Consider the following 18328-nt stretch of genomic DNA (forward strand, 5'->3'; position numbering starts at 1 on the left):
TATAAACATACACCTGAACATATTTCAATAGCCTTGTTAAATTTAATTTATGTAGCCAACAGTAAGTACATCGTGGTATTAAAAAAGATGCTAACATTAATTCCATTCCTTGGTCACTAATACTGCAATATTTAAAAATAACAAGGCTCAACTTTTTGCCATTGAGCAGTTTTTAAACATTATAGTAAATATTTGAACAACAGTAAAATAAACAATTAAGTTTTCACTTGTAAAAAGTATTTATTTACTAAAAGTCTTTACACGCCAATGCATAAAAACTAACCTGGCTGCTGCAGAACGACGACTACTGATGGTCTGTGCCTGGATACAGTAGATACAGTCCCTGTATAAATTCCACAACAAAATACATTATATCATTGGAAACTGTGGATATATTGGGATTTAATTTCTGATTTAAGGTTGCCTAACTACAAGCACTAAAACACAAAGTGGTCATATTTATGGCCGTATATGGTCGTTCTATTTAGGCACAAAAGGGTTAAGTGCATTGCCTTCTTTACCTGTTTGAATATTTCCCTTGTGAATATAATTCTGTGCCACACTTTATTATTTTTTTTTGGGAGTTATATAAACACAGAGTAGGTGGGCTTGGCAGTGTTAAAATCACATTGTCAAATGATTTGAATGGAATGTGGAATGCTGGTCCGTCCAGGCACTTAAGGTTCTCCTGACTAGCTGAAAGCAAGCTACGTAAAGGCAGATATAGATTTTTTTTTTTTTTTTTTTTTTTTCTTTTAGACTAGCTGCTGAAGCGGAACAGCAAGGGTGGAGAGTGCAGGTTTACTCTGTGGAGGTAGGTTGTCGAGGATCGGTGGCAGACTTCACAGCCCGGTTTCTCAGAGATGTCTGATTCAGTGGTCAAGAGTTGACGCATAATGAAAAACATATATGGAGCAGCAGCTGGCTCTGGTTGGACACCTAAAGCACAGTAAAAAAATTAAAACGAAACAAAACAAAAAAAGTTGATGTAAAGGAAGGTAAGTAAACTGGGCTTAGTCGAGTGGGGGATGGAGGGGGGTGATGCTGGAACGCCAGAATCCCTGTCAAGTCCTCTTAAGGTGTTGAGGGATAGTCGACGAAACACCAAGGATGGAAGGTGCCCACTTTAAGATCCCAGAGAAGTACCCTAAGTCCAGACAGTTGTCATGCTGATGCAATAGGGAAACTGTACTGTGGTTGATCCCTGGAGCCAGCATTGCAGCCACAGACGTTGTGTGTGCTGATGCGCCAGGGATCCAAAATCTGCTGATCCAATGAAATTATATATATATATATATATATATATATATATATATATATATATATATATATATATATATATATATATGTATAGTGTATATAATACACAACACACACACATATATGTATATATATATATATATACACACACCATGTGTAATATATATATATATATATATATCTATCAAACCAAGATGGACATTTGCAAACGCCTAGCTCTTACGAGCACTGGAACCTCAACTATCAAAAAGGACAGCTAAGCTTTTTACCTGGGGAGAGCGGAGCAGGGAACTAATGTAGGAACCATGGCCGGTGGTGTAGAATCCTGGGCTCCAGGTCTAGCCCAGAAAGGTCTAGGGTATCCAGGAGCAAGGGGCAAGGGACCGTACCTGGCAGCACCGGACTGGATCGCTGGGGTGGTGGATGGGGCAGTGGTGGAGGTGGGCTCCTCACCTCCTTCCCCTTGTGTCTGTAGCCACCAGCAGTACCTGTTGCTCCGTTAGCTGCCCCTCTTGCCCGCTGTCTGCCCATCCTGCTGCTCTGCAGGCAACGGCTCCACCTTCTCTGGGGCAGGAGTCAGCGGGGCTTCACTCGCCTGCTTCCATTTTTGGAGCAGTAGCTCCAGCTCAGATGGTTCCTGCTCCGGTTGCCCTCGTTCCTGATTCCACTTCCTGTTCTCTTCCTCTTGAGCAGCTGTATTTTTATTCAATTCAATTCTTCTATGCTTTCCATTTTTCTCTGGGTTGTAGGGGCGCCCACACATGCTGCCCTGAGTGAACAGACCGCCACCTTTAAATAGCCTACACCAGCATCTAATTTACAATTTCCCAGGTGCGAGTGATAACTAACAATAAACACATTTACAATTTTTTTCTAACAAACATACATGTGCACATGATTTTGGCAGGGAGGATTTTAACTCTCCCTGGCCGGTTACAGTGTGTAAAATACACACACACACACACAGTCACCTCCAAAATGATTGGCACTCTTGATAAAGATGAGCAAAAAAGACTGTATAAAATAAACAACACAAGTAATGAGCTATATTTTATGCTCAAATATGTGAAAACTATATTATTTTATACAAATACAATTGCAATACTGCATATATGCCACAATATTTATTTTTAACAAGTAATAATTTTTTATTTTCTCAGATAGGTGTCAAAATTATTGGCACCACTAAAGATTCTTATAAATAAAATCAAACAAAATTAAATCTGCATTAACATTCTACTTTTTTAAGTACATCTTAGTCTTAAGGAACTGTATTGTGGCCATCCATGGCTTCCTGTTTCACTGGGGTATAAAAATGAGGTAACACGCATGCAAAATCCATTTGTTGTCCATCACCATGGGGAAAGGCAAAGAACTCGCAAATGAAAAGAGACTAATGGTTGTTAACCTTCATAAATCACGCAATGGGTACAAAAAATAGCTGAAAACCTAAATATACCACTTACCACTATTAGGGCAATAATTAAGAAGTTCAAAACCAGTGGAACAGTGGTAAATCTGCCTGGTAGAGGACGGAAGTGCATCTTGCCCCCATGCACAGTGAGAAAGATGGTTCGGGAGGCAAAGAATCCAAGGGCCACAGTTGGAGAATTACAGAACTTGGTTGCATCTTGGGGTCACCAAGTGTCCAAATCTACAATTAGAAGCCACCTCCATGCCAACAGCCTATCTGGAAGGGTTGCCAGAAAAAAAGCCTTTATTGAGAGCAACCAACAAATGTAAGCACCAGGAATTTGCAAAATGGCATTGGAGCTTTGATTGGAACAGGGTGCTATGGTCAGATGAGACAAAAATAGTGCTATTTGGTCACGCATACCAGTGGTGGGTTTGGCGTTGAAAGAAGGAAGCATATGCAGAAAAAAACCTCATACCTACTGTAAAATATGGTGATGGGTCTTTGCTTTTATGGTGCTGTTTTGCATCCACTGGTCCTGGGGCCCTTGTTAAGATCAACGACATCATGAACTCTACCAAGTACCAGGCCATTTTAGCCAAAAACCTGGTTGCCTCTGCCAGGAAGCTGAAACTTGGCTGCAAGTGGATCATCCAGCAAGACAATGACCCCAAGCACACATCAAAATCCACAAAGAAATGGTTAATTGACCACAAAATCAACATTTTGCAATGGCCAGCTCATTCTCTGGACTTGAATCCCATTGAAAACCTGTGGTGTGAATTGAAAAGGGCAGTCCATGAGCGCAGACCGAAGGATATCAAGAATCTAGAAAGATTCTGTATGGAGGAATGGTCTAAGATCCCTTCCAATGTGTTTTCCAGTCGAATAAAAAATTATAGAAAAAGGCTCAGTTCCGTTATACTTGCAAGGGGGGGTACACAAAGTACTGAAAATGGGTGCCAATAATTGTGACACTTAATTATAATTTGTAATTTGAGAAATGTGTAATTTTGGTTGATTCACTGGAATCATTAATAAAGTACAATATATTCCACATATTGGAAAATTTCAATATAGCTCATTACCTGTGCTGTTTATTTTAAACAGCCTTTTTTGCTCATCTTTATCAAGGATGCCAATAATTTTGGAGGTGGAGGTGACTCATTTATACTCATCCAAAGTAACGACAATCAGCGTGCCCAAATAGCTCGATTTTTGTTTCATCTCTCCACAAAACCTTTGACCAGAACTCATATCCATCATTCAAATGCTGTTTTGCGAACATTAAGCGATTGTCCCTGTGACGTTTTCCTAAGCGTGGCTTTTTCTTTTCCTGTGACCATTGAGCCCTTCACCATGCAATACTCGTTCTATGGTTGAAATGGAAACCCCAGTCTCACTTGCAGCTAATTCACTTGGATTGTCTTTGGCAGTCAGTTGTGGATTGTTATTAATCTTCCTCACAATTCTTCAACTAGTTCTTGGTGAAAGAACCTTCTTTCTTCCAGACCGAGGGAGTGTTGTGACAGTACCATCTTGTCTTGTACGTCATGACAATAATTAAAATTGGGATATTCAAATACTTGGAAACCTTTCTAGAATTAGGCTCTGCATTATCATATTGAAATTTCTAGCACCTTGTAGACAATACTGTCATAGCATCAAAGGGTATGAATACTTCTGAATTAGCATTTTTGGAGTGTTACAAAAAAAAAAAAAAATTGCAACATCTATTTCTTTGTAACTCCCCCCCACCCCCCATCCACAAAAGCAAAACTTTTCCTATCGAAGATTTTTCCTAAAATTCTTTGTTTTTGAGAGATTTCTAGAAATTCTAAATTTCAATTAGGGTATGTAAACTTTTGACTAAAACTGTATATAAATCATTAGGGATTGCATGATTCAAATAGGTTTACTGTATTTTAACTAAGCTGAAACTATATCTTTAATTGGGTTTTTCTTAACATTAAAAACAAACTAGAAGGGGGTTTACAGGGCAACTCCTGTCAATGTTTGCCCTGACTGTACGATATCAGTAAGTTTTGCAAGGCCAAATTGGAACTCGGACACAAACGTTTAAATATACGCTCAATGATTTTAATAATAATTAGCTTATTTGCATTTAGAATGAGAATTTCGCTGGCTAAAATAAAACTACATGGAAAACGCATAACCCTAAAGTACTACTAAGATTTATAGAAAAAGGTGTGACTATTTTATCCTTTTCCATGTTTCCACACAAAGTTAATGATTGAAGTTTTAATATGAAGCACCAACTGTGTTCAGATATTGGAATTAGTGGCAGTACTCCAGACATTTAGTTTTATTAAATGAGTTTGCCTTAACTGTACATGTTCTTAATATTATACGTTTTTTAAAGATATTGGTCAGGCCTCAAGGATGTTCCAGAGAGCTCTTAAAGCTGAGACATTTCAAATTTCTGATGATGTGTTAAATAATGTATCATGTGGGATGTGATTTATCTGTGTCGAATGTTCTTTTTTCTATAAGACTGAAATAGAAATATCTCTTGTTGGATTTTTTTTAAAGTGGATTAGCACTGCAACAGGGGAGTTTGAGAATCCGTTTGGGAATATCTTTCACCAAGTGACAAATAAGGACCCTTGCTGGTTTAGGGAGAAAGCTCTGTACAAGCAGTTTTTTTTTTTTTTTTTGTGACTGCATATGAGTTTAGGTACAAATTGTTTTGAACAAAACCTTATTGCTTGACATATTTAGTTGTGGTGCTAATTTTTTTTTGTAATAAATAATAAATGAATATCAGTTATAATTATTATAAAAATAATGTGTTCAAAATCGAAACCCATAGGTAGATTTTACAAACTAAAGTTTGTCTGGAATGACTAAAATATCTGCTGGAGGTCTGAGGAACTGCTAACTCCAATGATGGTGACTGCTTAACTGCAAAATGTATGGTTATAGCCAGGGCTCTAAATTGGCAACAAAAAGGGCAAGGCCAAAGTGGTCTTCTGTTCAATAAATGTGTTGAGGACACCAAGGCCACTAAACTTAAGTCAAGGCCAAAGTGTAGGATGTTGTGTCATTTTGTTTAGGATTCATATATAAAGCTAATTATTGGCCACAGAAAGAAAAACACAGTTTAGCTTAATAATAACTAATTATTTATTCAGACTTTTTACTTAACATCACTGATTCTCCATCTGAGCAAAATCCTACAAGGCATTCTTTTAGTAGGTTGTCATCAAGGCCATGCTTTTGCATGCAATCGAGCAATGCTGAGGTGATGGCAACAGAATGTGTAGAACGAAGTTCAAGCAGGTCTTAAAAAAAAATGTAGTAGGCTCTGAATTTTCAATTGAACATTTCAGATAAACAGCGAGACAAGATTTCTTGCTCAATGATTTACTCTCATCAATAAGTATGGAAATTTGAGGCTGAGTAGATTTTTGTATTACATCTTAAAGTAATTTCATTCCTTTGCAATGAAATCGGTTATGTCAGAACTGACATTTGACAACAGAATTCTTCCTGTATTCACACCATTTAAGTTTTGCAAGTCCAACAGATCTGGATGATCTGTGAAAGGCCGCTTTTTTTTTTTTTTTTTTTGCAATGTAGTATGCTGTACGAAACACACATTTTGTCGAGGAAATAGATTATTCCTGTGCCTTCAGTAGACCTGCCTCTATTGCAGCCTTCTTCGAGGACTGTCTCTTTGTGACCACTGGATTCTTTGTGTTCATGCATTTTCTTCCTTAAGGAAGTCTGCTGTTTGTCTTTCCCCATATGCACTGATTTCACATTCAAGCCATAACTTTGATAAGTGCACTTCATGGTGCTTTTTCTCTGAACACCAAGCGATACTACTTTGCATACCGAGCATCCCGGTTTCTTATTGGCAACAATCTGAAATGTTTATGTTGATTTAAAATACCTGTACTGTTTTTCACTATAACAATCGGGCAGATTGCTGGAAAGAGATGCTGAGGAAGAATCATCATTAATGGTTACTGCAGCAGGTTGCAATTCAGAAACATCAAAATTACTTTGTACTGTTGCACTCTGCTGTTCTGCAATAAAACAGAGCAAAGACATTTTGCAACTTCCAAAAAAAGAAAAAGACACATTGCCAACTGTCTTAAGTAAAGAGCATCTTCCTACATTTTAAATATGCAATACAGTAATTTAAAAATACATTTACATACTCTTGATATACTGACAAGTTCACTATGATATAGTTATGATCTTTTCTTGTTTACAGTTATAATGTAAAGTCAGAATGCAATACATAAGTGTTTTTTTATTTATTTGCTTTTTCACTTCCAAAAAATTAACAGCCTGATTTTAAAAATGGGCAAAGTAATAATTGTGCTTACTGTACAGTGTGTGATTTCTAAAACCTGATTTGGGTTACTGAAAAAGCAGCTTTCATATAATTTATATAAAATACAATGTGTATTCACTTTTATAACCTTGAGAAATATATAAATAAAGTGATTTATTTCCAATAATTAGGCTTTAAAACAAGTTTTGTTGTGGAACTAACCTGGCTACTGGAAAACAAACCACTATACCACGACTAGACTAATGTGGCTTACACACTGTGGTAAAGTTAGATTTTTTTTTTTTTAACTGACTGACCTGCTAGTGCAATTGAAATATTTTTTTGTCATCTCAGCAGCTTGATGTTTAAGAAATAATGTTCTGTATCATTAGCAAGATTAGCTTTCGTATCCGTTTTAAACAAATAAAAACATGACTATGCCGGTTGAGCTGATTTTAAAAACGTTTAGCTAGTCTAATATTTCAAGATGCAGTGCTGTAAATAGACTTTTTACTTTTAAATCAGATTCAATTATGAGAGAATCTTGTGGTTGCCACTGTTTTAAACAGACCAAAATAAACAGACCAAAATAATATATATATATATATATATATATATATATATATATATATATATATATATATATATATATATACTATATATAATATGTTCTATGTTCTACAGTCAATTGTTCAACTATGGTATTTTTATAACTGGCTAATACTCGTCTGAATTTATTCAAGGTACTATTTTGAAAACTGTATTAACCAGCATTATGTCAACCAACCAAACCCATTATTTTTATCTTCAGTGTTGTATTAATATATATAACATTAATTCATCTGTAAATTACTACATACCTCTGAAAGAAATCACTAATCTTTCATTTTCAATTTTTTCCTCTGTCCTCTGACATTGCATGCACCAGTCCTCATCAACTGAATCCATGGACCAATGACTGATTAGCGCAAGATTTTACTACAGTATGTTAATTTGTATGTGTGTGGGTTGGAAACAACTGTTAGCTACTGATTTGTTCAGATTGGTTATGACTTTTTCTTCCAATCAGCAGACTAGGATCGCTAATGGCTGGAATCCTGAAGAGATGGTCTGCAGTTCCGGCCCTGTTCTGGCCCAATTTAACCCTTGCACACACAGACTATTTACAATAAGGGTTTTTGCCCTGGCATTTTGACCTTTTGCTATGTTTCAGCCCTTTTGTTATGATTATTTTCTTTATTTGAAGTTTTCAGGGCATTTTGTTCATATCTTTTTAGTTATTTCTCTCTGTTTCCTTTTCCGTTCCCTGTCCTACTCTCAACAACGCTCCAGCACACAGCTGCTAGTATCTATAGTGGTCGAGGGATTAACTGGTTGCCAGTTGCTTCATTTATCCCTCGACCACATTCTGCACAGGTTTTCTAATGAGCGTGGTCAACGGCCAATTTGTCAATAAAGTAACTGCCGACCATGCATTCTCACGGGATGCATCTGGTAGAGACGAGAGTTTAACACCTTCCCTGCCAACCACATTTAACAGTAATAATGATAACACAAATACATGAAAATAATAACTGTAACAATAGTAATAATAATACAAAAATAATAAATATAAACATGGGGACAGGCGTACCCCATCACATGGGGTTACTGTATTATGCTGGTGTTAACACAGCACCTCTTGACATCCAGGCATTTGTGTTCGATCAGATTATCATCATCCATCTCGCTCTTCAATTTAAAAAATGTGATATGTCGGCTTTTTTTCATTTACATACCGATGTCTTAGCGCATTCTTAAATATTGACACAAGTGTTGTGTATGGAATTGGTGCGACTGGCCATGAATAGATGTCCTTTTTGGGGGGCATTGTGGAAATCGATAAGGGCACCCATGGCAACTGCAACATGGCCTCTTAATTTTGAGCCCTATATAGCCAAAGCATCTAAAAAAAACACAAACTGTTTTTCTTTTCTCCCAGTTGACCAACCTCCTTGGGGAAAATCTGGGGCTCCTGTCGTTTGGATCCTTTCCCGACAAGCCCATTGCAGCATTTTAAATTCCAAATATCACATTTATAACAAAGAGAATCTCAGTGTTGTGAAAGGTGTTTAAAGTAATGTGCACAGGAAAAATATGCACTTGGTGACGAATTACTGTGCAGATACCTGAAAAGGACTTGAAGAAGCACCTTTCCAGTGTCATCTTGTCAGTAAGAAAACAGCTTTACTGTAATTCTTCAGATTTAATAAATATCTATATTTAATCACTGGTATTTGACAATGGCATTTTGAATGAATATCAGTTGAATTAGAAATGTGAAATAAACTACTCACAGTGAATCCAATTGTTCAAATAGTCACAAATTCACTACTTATTGTTGTTCCTTCCTTATATAATAACCTGTAAACTGATTAGATCACAGCATCATCCGAATCCGAGTCAATGTAGTAGTGACCTGCCTTAGTTACCCAAAAACCCATTAGTCACAGCTGACACTTGGGTGAATATTAATTGCAATATTTAACTTTTTGTATCCGTGCTTTCTACTAGAGTAGCTAAATGATTAAGTTTATGGGTCCCTATTCACAAATCTTAACATATTCTCTTAAATATTAACACATATACAAAATATGTCCACAGGACCCCATAAAAACGTAGACTGGTTATTGAGGATACTTTGGTAAATGTTACTCATATCACAGCCACCTTAACCTGTGCAATGTCAGACTGCTAGGTAGTGGACTATAAGAGCCACTACATATACCTAAGTAATATTGCAACTCTAATTCTAGATACTCCGTAAATAAACAAAGGTAAAAAAAAAAGTGATCTTTTTCTTCAGGATGTAGTGGAGCATATAATTAAAAGTAATGCACATTTTATATGTTTAAAAAGTATTTTAACTGTATTCAGGTGATTTATAGTAACATATTTAAAAAATGGGTTTATGCTAACCAAACATTGTATTTTGTGTCATCACGTGAAAAGGATGCAACAAGAAAATTTGGGACATTTTTGGTGGAGTAATACTAGTATAATTCAAAATATGACCCTGGTTTATTTTTGACAGTTTCAAAAAAATATCCTAACACCGCGGTTATGAATAACTTAAAACTTAAAAAAATCATGGCTTACATATACCGTAATGGATGAGTCATATGTGTCTGTAAAGTACTATGAACAATAGCCTTTATGAATGTATTTGTTAAGAATTGCTTCTGGAATATTCAGTGAAGACTACTTGCTTTGTAGTGTAAATAGCATAAACACATCACTTCTAAGAGTGGCAAGAGGATAAAGGACCAAACGGAGTATGATGATCACACTCTTGCAACTTGGAGATAAGTGATTTATTTTATGGTGCATTAAGGGGATCTTTATAGTTTTTGTTTTAGAGAGACATAGTTTAAAGGAAGGGGTTTCAGAATCATAATAGATTTATTGTCTAGTAATTACATTTTAATGATCAACTTGGAGGTCATGTACAGGCAGTTAATAAGTTGTGCCCAAATCCCTGTGTTTTGTCAGAATAAACATACAGTCAACTCTCATCAATACGAATTTCAAGGACCTGCAAAAGAAATAATTCAAAACATTTTATGTTTAACTTACGGTTATGCATTATCCACCGCTTCAATACCTCCACTTTAGTCTGCAAAGATAACATAGTTTTTTTTTTTTTTTTTTTTTGTATTGCTTTGTAGAAAGGGCATTGATATGTAAGCACTGTGGCAATTTGAAATGCATCACAGGATCAGTAGTCCTCAAACAGCACTAAATTACAGCACAGAGGCATTAATCTGGAAGCAAATGAATACATTTCCCAGTATCCTTTACATTCAGCTGTTTGAACAAGGGCAATACATGTTGTTCAATTGTTTCTTCCCTGGTGGGGGGGTGGGACTGTGTGGCAGAGCAAAGCTCTGCCCTTTTTAAATTGGCAGGGATGGGGTTAATTTCCCCAACCTGCCTGGGTTTATTATGTTCAGGTGGCTGGGGTTGATTAGGTTAATTAATGATCAATCAGCGCCCAGCCACCTGACATAAAAGGAGGCCTCTGCTTCTCATTTGGGAAGAGGGAGCTGAGGAAGCAGGTTAGTGTTTTTTTGGTTGTGATTTTTCAATTTTCTAAATCCAGTGAAGGCATTGCCCAGCCTGGAAACCTTTATTTTGTACATTTTGCTTTTTGTCTTTCTTTTTGTGTTTCAATCCCTTTGTTTTGGCCCTTGTGCATTTTTATTTTTGTATCTATTTATAATAAAAGTATATTTTCTTTGAACTGCAGTCTGTCTCTGGGCCTCTATCCACTCGCCAGCCTGCCACATATGGTGCCAGAAGCGGGATAGTACCACCTAGAGGCTCAGAGCAGTATTTTATTTTTTTCTTTTGAATTTTTGGGAGAATTATTATTAAAAGCAGCAGCTGAAGAAATGTAAGCTGCTGCAGCCACCGCTGCAGGACCCAGCCAGCCTCTTCCCCTGGTGTTCCTGGTGCGGGAAGGAGGACCATTGTTGGCGGTCCTGCCCAGATGTGCCACAGGCAAACTGGTGTGGCCGGTGCGAGGAGGACGGCCACAACTTGGCAGGATGCCCTTACAACCAGGCCCAGGAAGAGGTGCAGTATTCACCCCGGACATCAGGGGCCACCCCACTACCTCCAGCACCACCACCTTTACCACCGTCCCAGGAGATCTGGGACTGGTTGATGCACCCTGAGGCAGACCTCGTCCACGATCTGCCCATAGTTATCAATACGCTGTGGCGTAGAGATGGAGATAGGTGGGAACAGTGGGAGGAGCTGCCGCCGCTCCCAGAGCCAGAGAGGGAGGAGCTGCCGCCGCTCCCAGAGCCAGAGAGGGAGGAGCTGCCGCCCAAGGATGCCTGCCTTGCACCACCCAGGGATGCCACGCCCGCTTCGCTCAGGGATGACTCATTTGAATCACCTGGGGTTGCCTGCTGCTCCGCATCGCTTGGGACTGCTAGTGTCTCCTTTTTGTTTTCTAGGGTTGCCGAGGGTCCGCCGCCTCCGCCACCAGAGGGAGCCGGGCCGCCGCCGCCGTCACCCTACTACCTTGGAGATCTGGGGCCCCCTCAACTAAAGAAGGCTTGGGGGCTCCGACATCAACCCCGACCACCACCACCCACCATAACAGCCCACCCAAGGGACATAATTGGATTCTTGCGGGGGAAGGGGGGAGTTGGCCGATTGCGGCCGGTGTACGTTGTACATGGGGGGATGTGTGTGGCAGAGCAAAGCTCTGCCCTTTTTAAATTGGCAGGGATGGGGTTAATTTCCCCTACCTGCCTGGGTTTATTATGTTCAGGTGGCTGGGGTTGATTAGGTTAATTAACGTTCAATCAGCGCCCAGCCACCTGACATAAAAGGAGGCCTCCTCTTCTCATTTGGGAAGAGGGAGCTGAGGAAGCAGGTTGGTGTTTTGTTGATTGCGATTTTGCAATTTTCTAAATCCAGTGAAGGCATTGCCCAGCCTGGAAACCTTTGTACATTTTGCTTTTTGTCTTTTTTTTGTGTTTCAATCCCTTTGTTTTGGCCCTTGTGCCTTTTTATTTTTGTATCTATTTATAATAAGTGTTTTTTTTTTAACTGAAGTCTGTCTCTGGGCCTCTATCCACTCGCCAGTCTGCCACAGACTCCAAAATAATTTGCACAAACAGGAAATTTGTGTTAAGTTCATGTTATAAGAAAACTCTAATTTACAGTACATGATTGATAAATATGTCTAGGACCATGTGGAAAATACAGAGTAGCAGGGAATTCATGAAATCAAAGTTTGTTTTAATGAGAATTGATTTTATTTTTATTTCTTTTTGGTTTTTTTAAAGAGAATTGAGAATCTTCTGTGTTTTAACGTCCTCATTTTGAGTTTTAAACTTCAGTAGTTGTGGAATAATGCATTCTAACTTAATAAAAGTAAACAGACTTTTGTAAAGTAACACACTTTACTAGTGACTGGCAATCTTGAATCCTAATTGGTTATCTTTTTACTTGACTTGTTTTATCAGAGGAAGGACTTAAGTCATTGTGAGCAGGTTTATAGAGTGGGAATTTGCAGAAAAACTCAGATAATGCTTTATCTTCATGCATGGTCTTTTATCTCTAGTATAATGGTTTGAACAGAGCCTAAGGGATAAGACAATGCCAGGTTTTCTCCTTATACTTAGCTCTGGGAGTGTCTTGCTCTCCAAAAGTATTTTTTCTCAGACAGCTATGTATGACAGTCCTGTATAGAAATAAAATATGTCTGGCATAAAATATTCTGTTTAACCCTTTATAGCTCTGAAGATGTATTCTACATGCAGTGGTCCCCGATTATTTGATAATAAAAATCCCTGCCCTAACTATTTCACTTTGTGTCCAATTTTTACAAGGAAACACTATAATACCACAGAAAGTTATTCATTACATAATGTAGGCAATGTTAGCATAGCCTTTCACAGAAGTATAAAGGTTTCGAGTGGGGCATAGCATTTGTCTACTTTTTGACATTTAGAGTTTATAAGAATATTTTGTTGTCTACTTTATAAGCTAAAACAACATGATTTACACTTTATTTTGACAAGTTTGATTAAAAAAAAAAAAAAAGTAATTCAAATTGATTAAAAGCCACAGTAACTTTTGTTGAGTATGACCCTTAGTATATTAATTTTAATTTAATTGATTTATCCCTTTTAATGTGTGTTTTGTTTTAATTTTAGGTCATTTTTGCACAAAGTGTGTTGAAATCACCGTACAATCTGTAAAGGGAAGATTACAGTACGTGTCCTGATGTTGCTGTAAGCACACGGTCCACTCTGAATATCAACTATTTTGTAGGATTTGGTAAAATTGTGTTACGTTCAATTTAAACAATGATTAATAAACCTGCAAATAGAAGAACCCCAGAATACCCAATGTTTTATAAACTAGTATTACTAACCTGCGTAATACTTAATGACAGCATCTGTGGACAAAATGTTTGCAAGAGGCAAAAAGTAACTGAATGGCACTCTGAACCACAGGAAGTCACAGTTCAGTGGAGTCTGACTCAGAACTATTGTTTGGATTTCTTTACTGAATGCTGGGAAATGCAAAAAGAAGACACAAACAGTGATTTTTCTGATATTCAAATGTTTCCACAAATATGTCCACTTGAATTACAGATAGGAGATCGACTGTTTGTCTCTATTAGTATAGCATTAAAATCATATGGGATGAACCTCATTAATGTGTCTAGGAAAGCATTTGTAAGTTGTTCTAAAATCAGCTATGCCAACAATCTGTTACTCTTTCGAAGCAAGGTATCATCAAGACACCAAGTTAACCCAAAATGGCTTGCTGCTGGAACACATTACTTTGTAGAAGATAGTTCTCAGCTATGCAAGATGGGTCTTCGACTTAATGTGACCATAAAAGAACAACATTGTCAAAACTTGCAGGATGCACCATTATGCTCTGGCAATGGATTGTGTAGAACTTATGCTTGGGAGGACAGCTATAGCTGCCACTGTAATGAACATTACACTGGAAAGTTCTGTGAAGAATTTGATGCCTGTTCGCCAAAACCTTGTAAAAATGGAGCAACATGTTTAAACAGAGGAGGAAAAAAACAACAAAATGAGGATTATGCGTGCACATGTTCCCCCCAGTTTACAGGTAACAAATACGAATACCAGTATTTTAAGTTTATAAGTCTGTATTACAGCGTCCAGTAAATTGATTTATATTAGGCTTATGCCATAAAATATGGAACAGATGTAAGTGTATTGCTAAAGAAAATTTAGTTTATCACTTTAGCAGAGAAACCTCTCCTTTTACTTTATAGGTATCACATATTGTTGTTACACTTTTATTGAGGACTACAAAACAAACAAGGTGAATATTGGAGAAACAACAGAAGTTAAGCTTAGTGAAGCTTAATTACATGATTAACTATGGGAAAGCACAGTGAGCATGTAAGCATGGTAAACTGGAATGTGTTAACCATGGTAAACTATAATACATGTTACTGTATGTTTTGCCTAATTACTTGAAATAGCCACACTCCTTCCAATCTTAATTTGTACTTTATTTGGTTTATTACATATATATTTAGAATTCTTATTGCAATTCTTTCCAGGAGGCATATTTACCTCCGGGTCTATACATCCCAATTTCAAACGATGTCGCGTGACCTCAGAGATTCTACAAAACAAGTATATCCTAGAGTGTCAGGGCTCATAAAGAAATCCAGGATTTGACGGGATAGGATATTAAATGCAATATTTAAGTATTCTAGCAAAACAACAACTGAGAAAACAATGACATTTATCTGCAAAGCTGTTATGGTTAGTTATATGATATAAAACTGTTTCAAAACAAACATGTTTTAAAATGTGCATAGAAATATATATATATATATATATATATATATATATATATATATATATATATATATATATATATATGTGTGTGTGTGTCTCTCTCTCTCTCTCTCTCTCTCTCTCTATATATATATATATATATATATATATATATATATATATATATATATATATATATATATATATATATATTATAATATAAGCATTGTGTACACAATGTTGCAACGGGTGGGTTAACACAAATTATATATCGTTTTATATATAGCATACAATTATTCTTATGTGCGTAAATATATATATATATTTTTTTTTATTTTAAGGTTTCAATTGCACAGAAGTAATTGGGCAATGTGAACCGCATACATGTGTGCATGGGGATTGTAATCGCATAACTCCACATTCCTTTCAATGTGTTTGTCACCAAAACTTCACAGGTAAATAAACCCTTACTATATTTATATTCAGAGGTAAGTAGTCAAATGTTTTGCCTAATGCTTTCATCCAATGTCAACAAGCATCATCGTTGTTATTTTGCTTTCATTCCTTAAACTTACCTTTGGCAAAAATTCCCCTGATAGTTGTAAACATTCTGTTCAATCCTTCAAAGCACTCTTGATAGATTTAGAGCATGGTCCTTGAAACTGTTTAGGATTCCATTCTTAAATGTGAATGTGTTTTGGAGCCAAAGCCGAGGAAAGAGTACAGATTACTATTCATAACTACTATGTCTATTTCTTCAAGTTCAACTAAATCAAATTATTTTTCTATTACTTGTTCTTCAGAAAAAAAAAAGAAAAAAAAAATGGAGAAAAACAAACAAACAAACAAACAAAAAAACATTGAATCAGCTCTTGGCTCCAATAGGACAGTGATTACTGTCATTCTCAACTCTGGAGATAGTGAATTTGTTGTTTTATGAGATCTGGTGTATTATGTAATGCTGTATGATGTATTTAATTATTTAATACAGCTGCACACTCAGACAACACTTAAGCTACCTGTCTGTAAAACAACTGATAATTCTGCTTTTTAATATACGTTGCACACACAAGCTGTTGTTTTGTTGGCAAATGCATGTTCCACAAGTTGTAGGAATTGTTTTTGTTGTCATGCCATGTTTAAACTACAACAATTTGTATTTTATTCAGATGTATGTTGAATATCACTTTCCAAAGTTTTTGGAAATGTTGTGCATTTTTTAAGTTGCAGGTTCAATAAGCAGCCATCTTTTCTTTTTTGTACTCAAGCACCTCTCACAATACATACCTAAAATCCCCAAATAACCCTCAAATAATAAATGTTATGTTGAGATCACAAGATAAATTATCTCAGGAAAATGGGAGTAATCACTTTTATGTTCACTGTTATTGCAGCTTTAATTTGACATCTAGTGCTTTCTTAACATTATACATTTTTTGCTGATTTATCTGCTTTGTAATGTTTTCTGGATACTTAAATATAATATATGGCGTTCATAAGTCTATAATAATAATTATTGATATTTGTTTTCAACTGCTTAGTTGACAAAACAATGTTGTGTTTTCTATCAGCCAGCGCTGTGTGAACGTGAGTTTCATGGATGGCTATTAATTTACATTAACTATGTAGTCAGTGTTCACAGCATCAATACAGAAATGAATATTGATTAAGCTTGTTCATGTTAAAGGATGATAAATTAGCAGTATCTGCACCGATACAAAAAACAGCAATATACAAAGTTGTTACAGAAGAGTTTCCTAAATTGTCAGTTGATTACATTTTACCCTTCCATTCTCAGCAATCTAGTCTTACATTATAACTTGGAGTGAATGGTACAGCGTTCTGAAGTTTACAAAATGCAGAGCTTTTTTTTTTTTTTTTTTTTACAAAAAAAGGTCTGATAGTTAATGGGTGGGTTCATGCCTTTATACCAAAAAACATGCTTAAGTGTGAGGTTCACTTTAGTACACCAACATATAGCATGTTTGTATTAAAAAATCTGAAATATTGTGAAACTTGTGTGGGAGCTTGCTTACACAGAACTGCAAACTCTAGTATGCTACCGTCCACACTTAAGTATTTTAATAGGTCAATGTTGTGATTTTCGTTAGGACATATCTTAATCGAGTGGTGTGCAGCAAGAACCATTCTAGCTGGGACATTTGTTAAAACCATACCCATACCCCTGTATTCCTTAATTGAAGCAATTACACCTGTACTCGGGTATTGTTTTGAGCACTATTTAATTAAATCTAAACCCTGATGTGGAAATGCCCTCCAGGACTAGGGTTCTGCACCCCTGCCTAAAACATTTCAAATTTAAATAACATTTTGTGAGAGTTGTTTGTAATATGGATTTACAAAGATGATTGTTTAGTAGTATAACTACTCCATACCTGTATATATCACTTATTTTCAAATATGTTACTAAATTTGATTGTTTTGTTTTATAAGTAGGGAAAAAGTCTCCAAAACTTGTCACTTGTTGCAGCCAGTTTGTCAATGCCAATAAGAGGCCTTTTCATTTTATTGTGGCTCCCATATTGTCATTTATATCTTGTTGAAACTTAATGCCGACATCAAAATATTTGCTTATAGGATACAGATTTCTTCCAAGGCAATCTATAGTTCCATTCCCTTCAGAGCATGCGCACAAAGTTGGCCCTTCCATTCCAGCTCTTTGTCCCAACCTTGTTCTAAATTGTTTAAATTGAACCAATGGAATCTCCATCCAGACTCAAGAGTAGTTAATTTTGTTCCTATGTTTGATTGCATAAGTGACTTAAATACTTTTTACATATTTTGCTTCTGCTAAATTTTCGGTTTTGTCTGTAAAGGTCCGTCTCACCCCAATAGCACTCCTTGTGGATCAATATGTAAGGATTTGAAGAATCTTTCCAGAAGAATATCCTTCAGGTTGAACACCTCTGTGTTCTCACATTTGTAGGTGTATGGTGTCAATGGGGAACAGCAAAGGTGCATGTTCATTTGTTAACAATAATT

The 18328-nt window shown here is 36.5% G+C and overlaps 1 protein-coding gene across 1 annotated transcript in view; it reads left to right on the plus strand.

The window, feature by feature from the left end:
• The first annotated feature begins 13897 nt into the window (after window positions 1-13897).
• The window catches only part of eys (eyes shut homolog), a 380525-nt gene continuing 376094 nt past the window's right edge, over window positions 13898-18328 (plus strand). Inside the window, exons 1-2 of the mRNA XM_041251458.1 lie at window positions 13898-14639; window positions 15667-15780. Coding sequence (XP_041107392.1) covers window positions 13898-14639; window positions 15667-15780 — 856 coding nt within the window. The remainder of the gene's footprint in view (window positions 14640-15666; window positions 15781-18328) is intronic.

This window comes from Polyodon spathula, chromosome 5 (assembly GCF_017654505.1).
Source record: "Polyodon spathula isolate WHYD16114869_AA chromosome 5, ASM1765450v1, whole genome shotgun sequence".
NCBI classification, from domain to species: Eukaryota; Metazoa; Chordata; class Actinopteri; order Acipenseriformes; family Polyodontidae; genus Polyodon; species Polyodon spathula.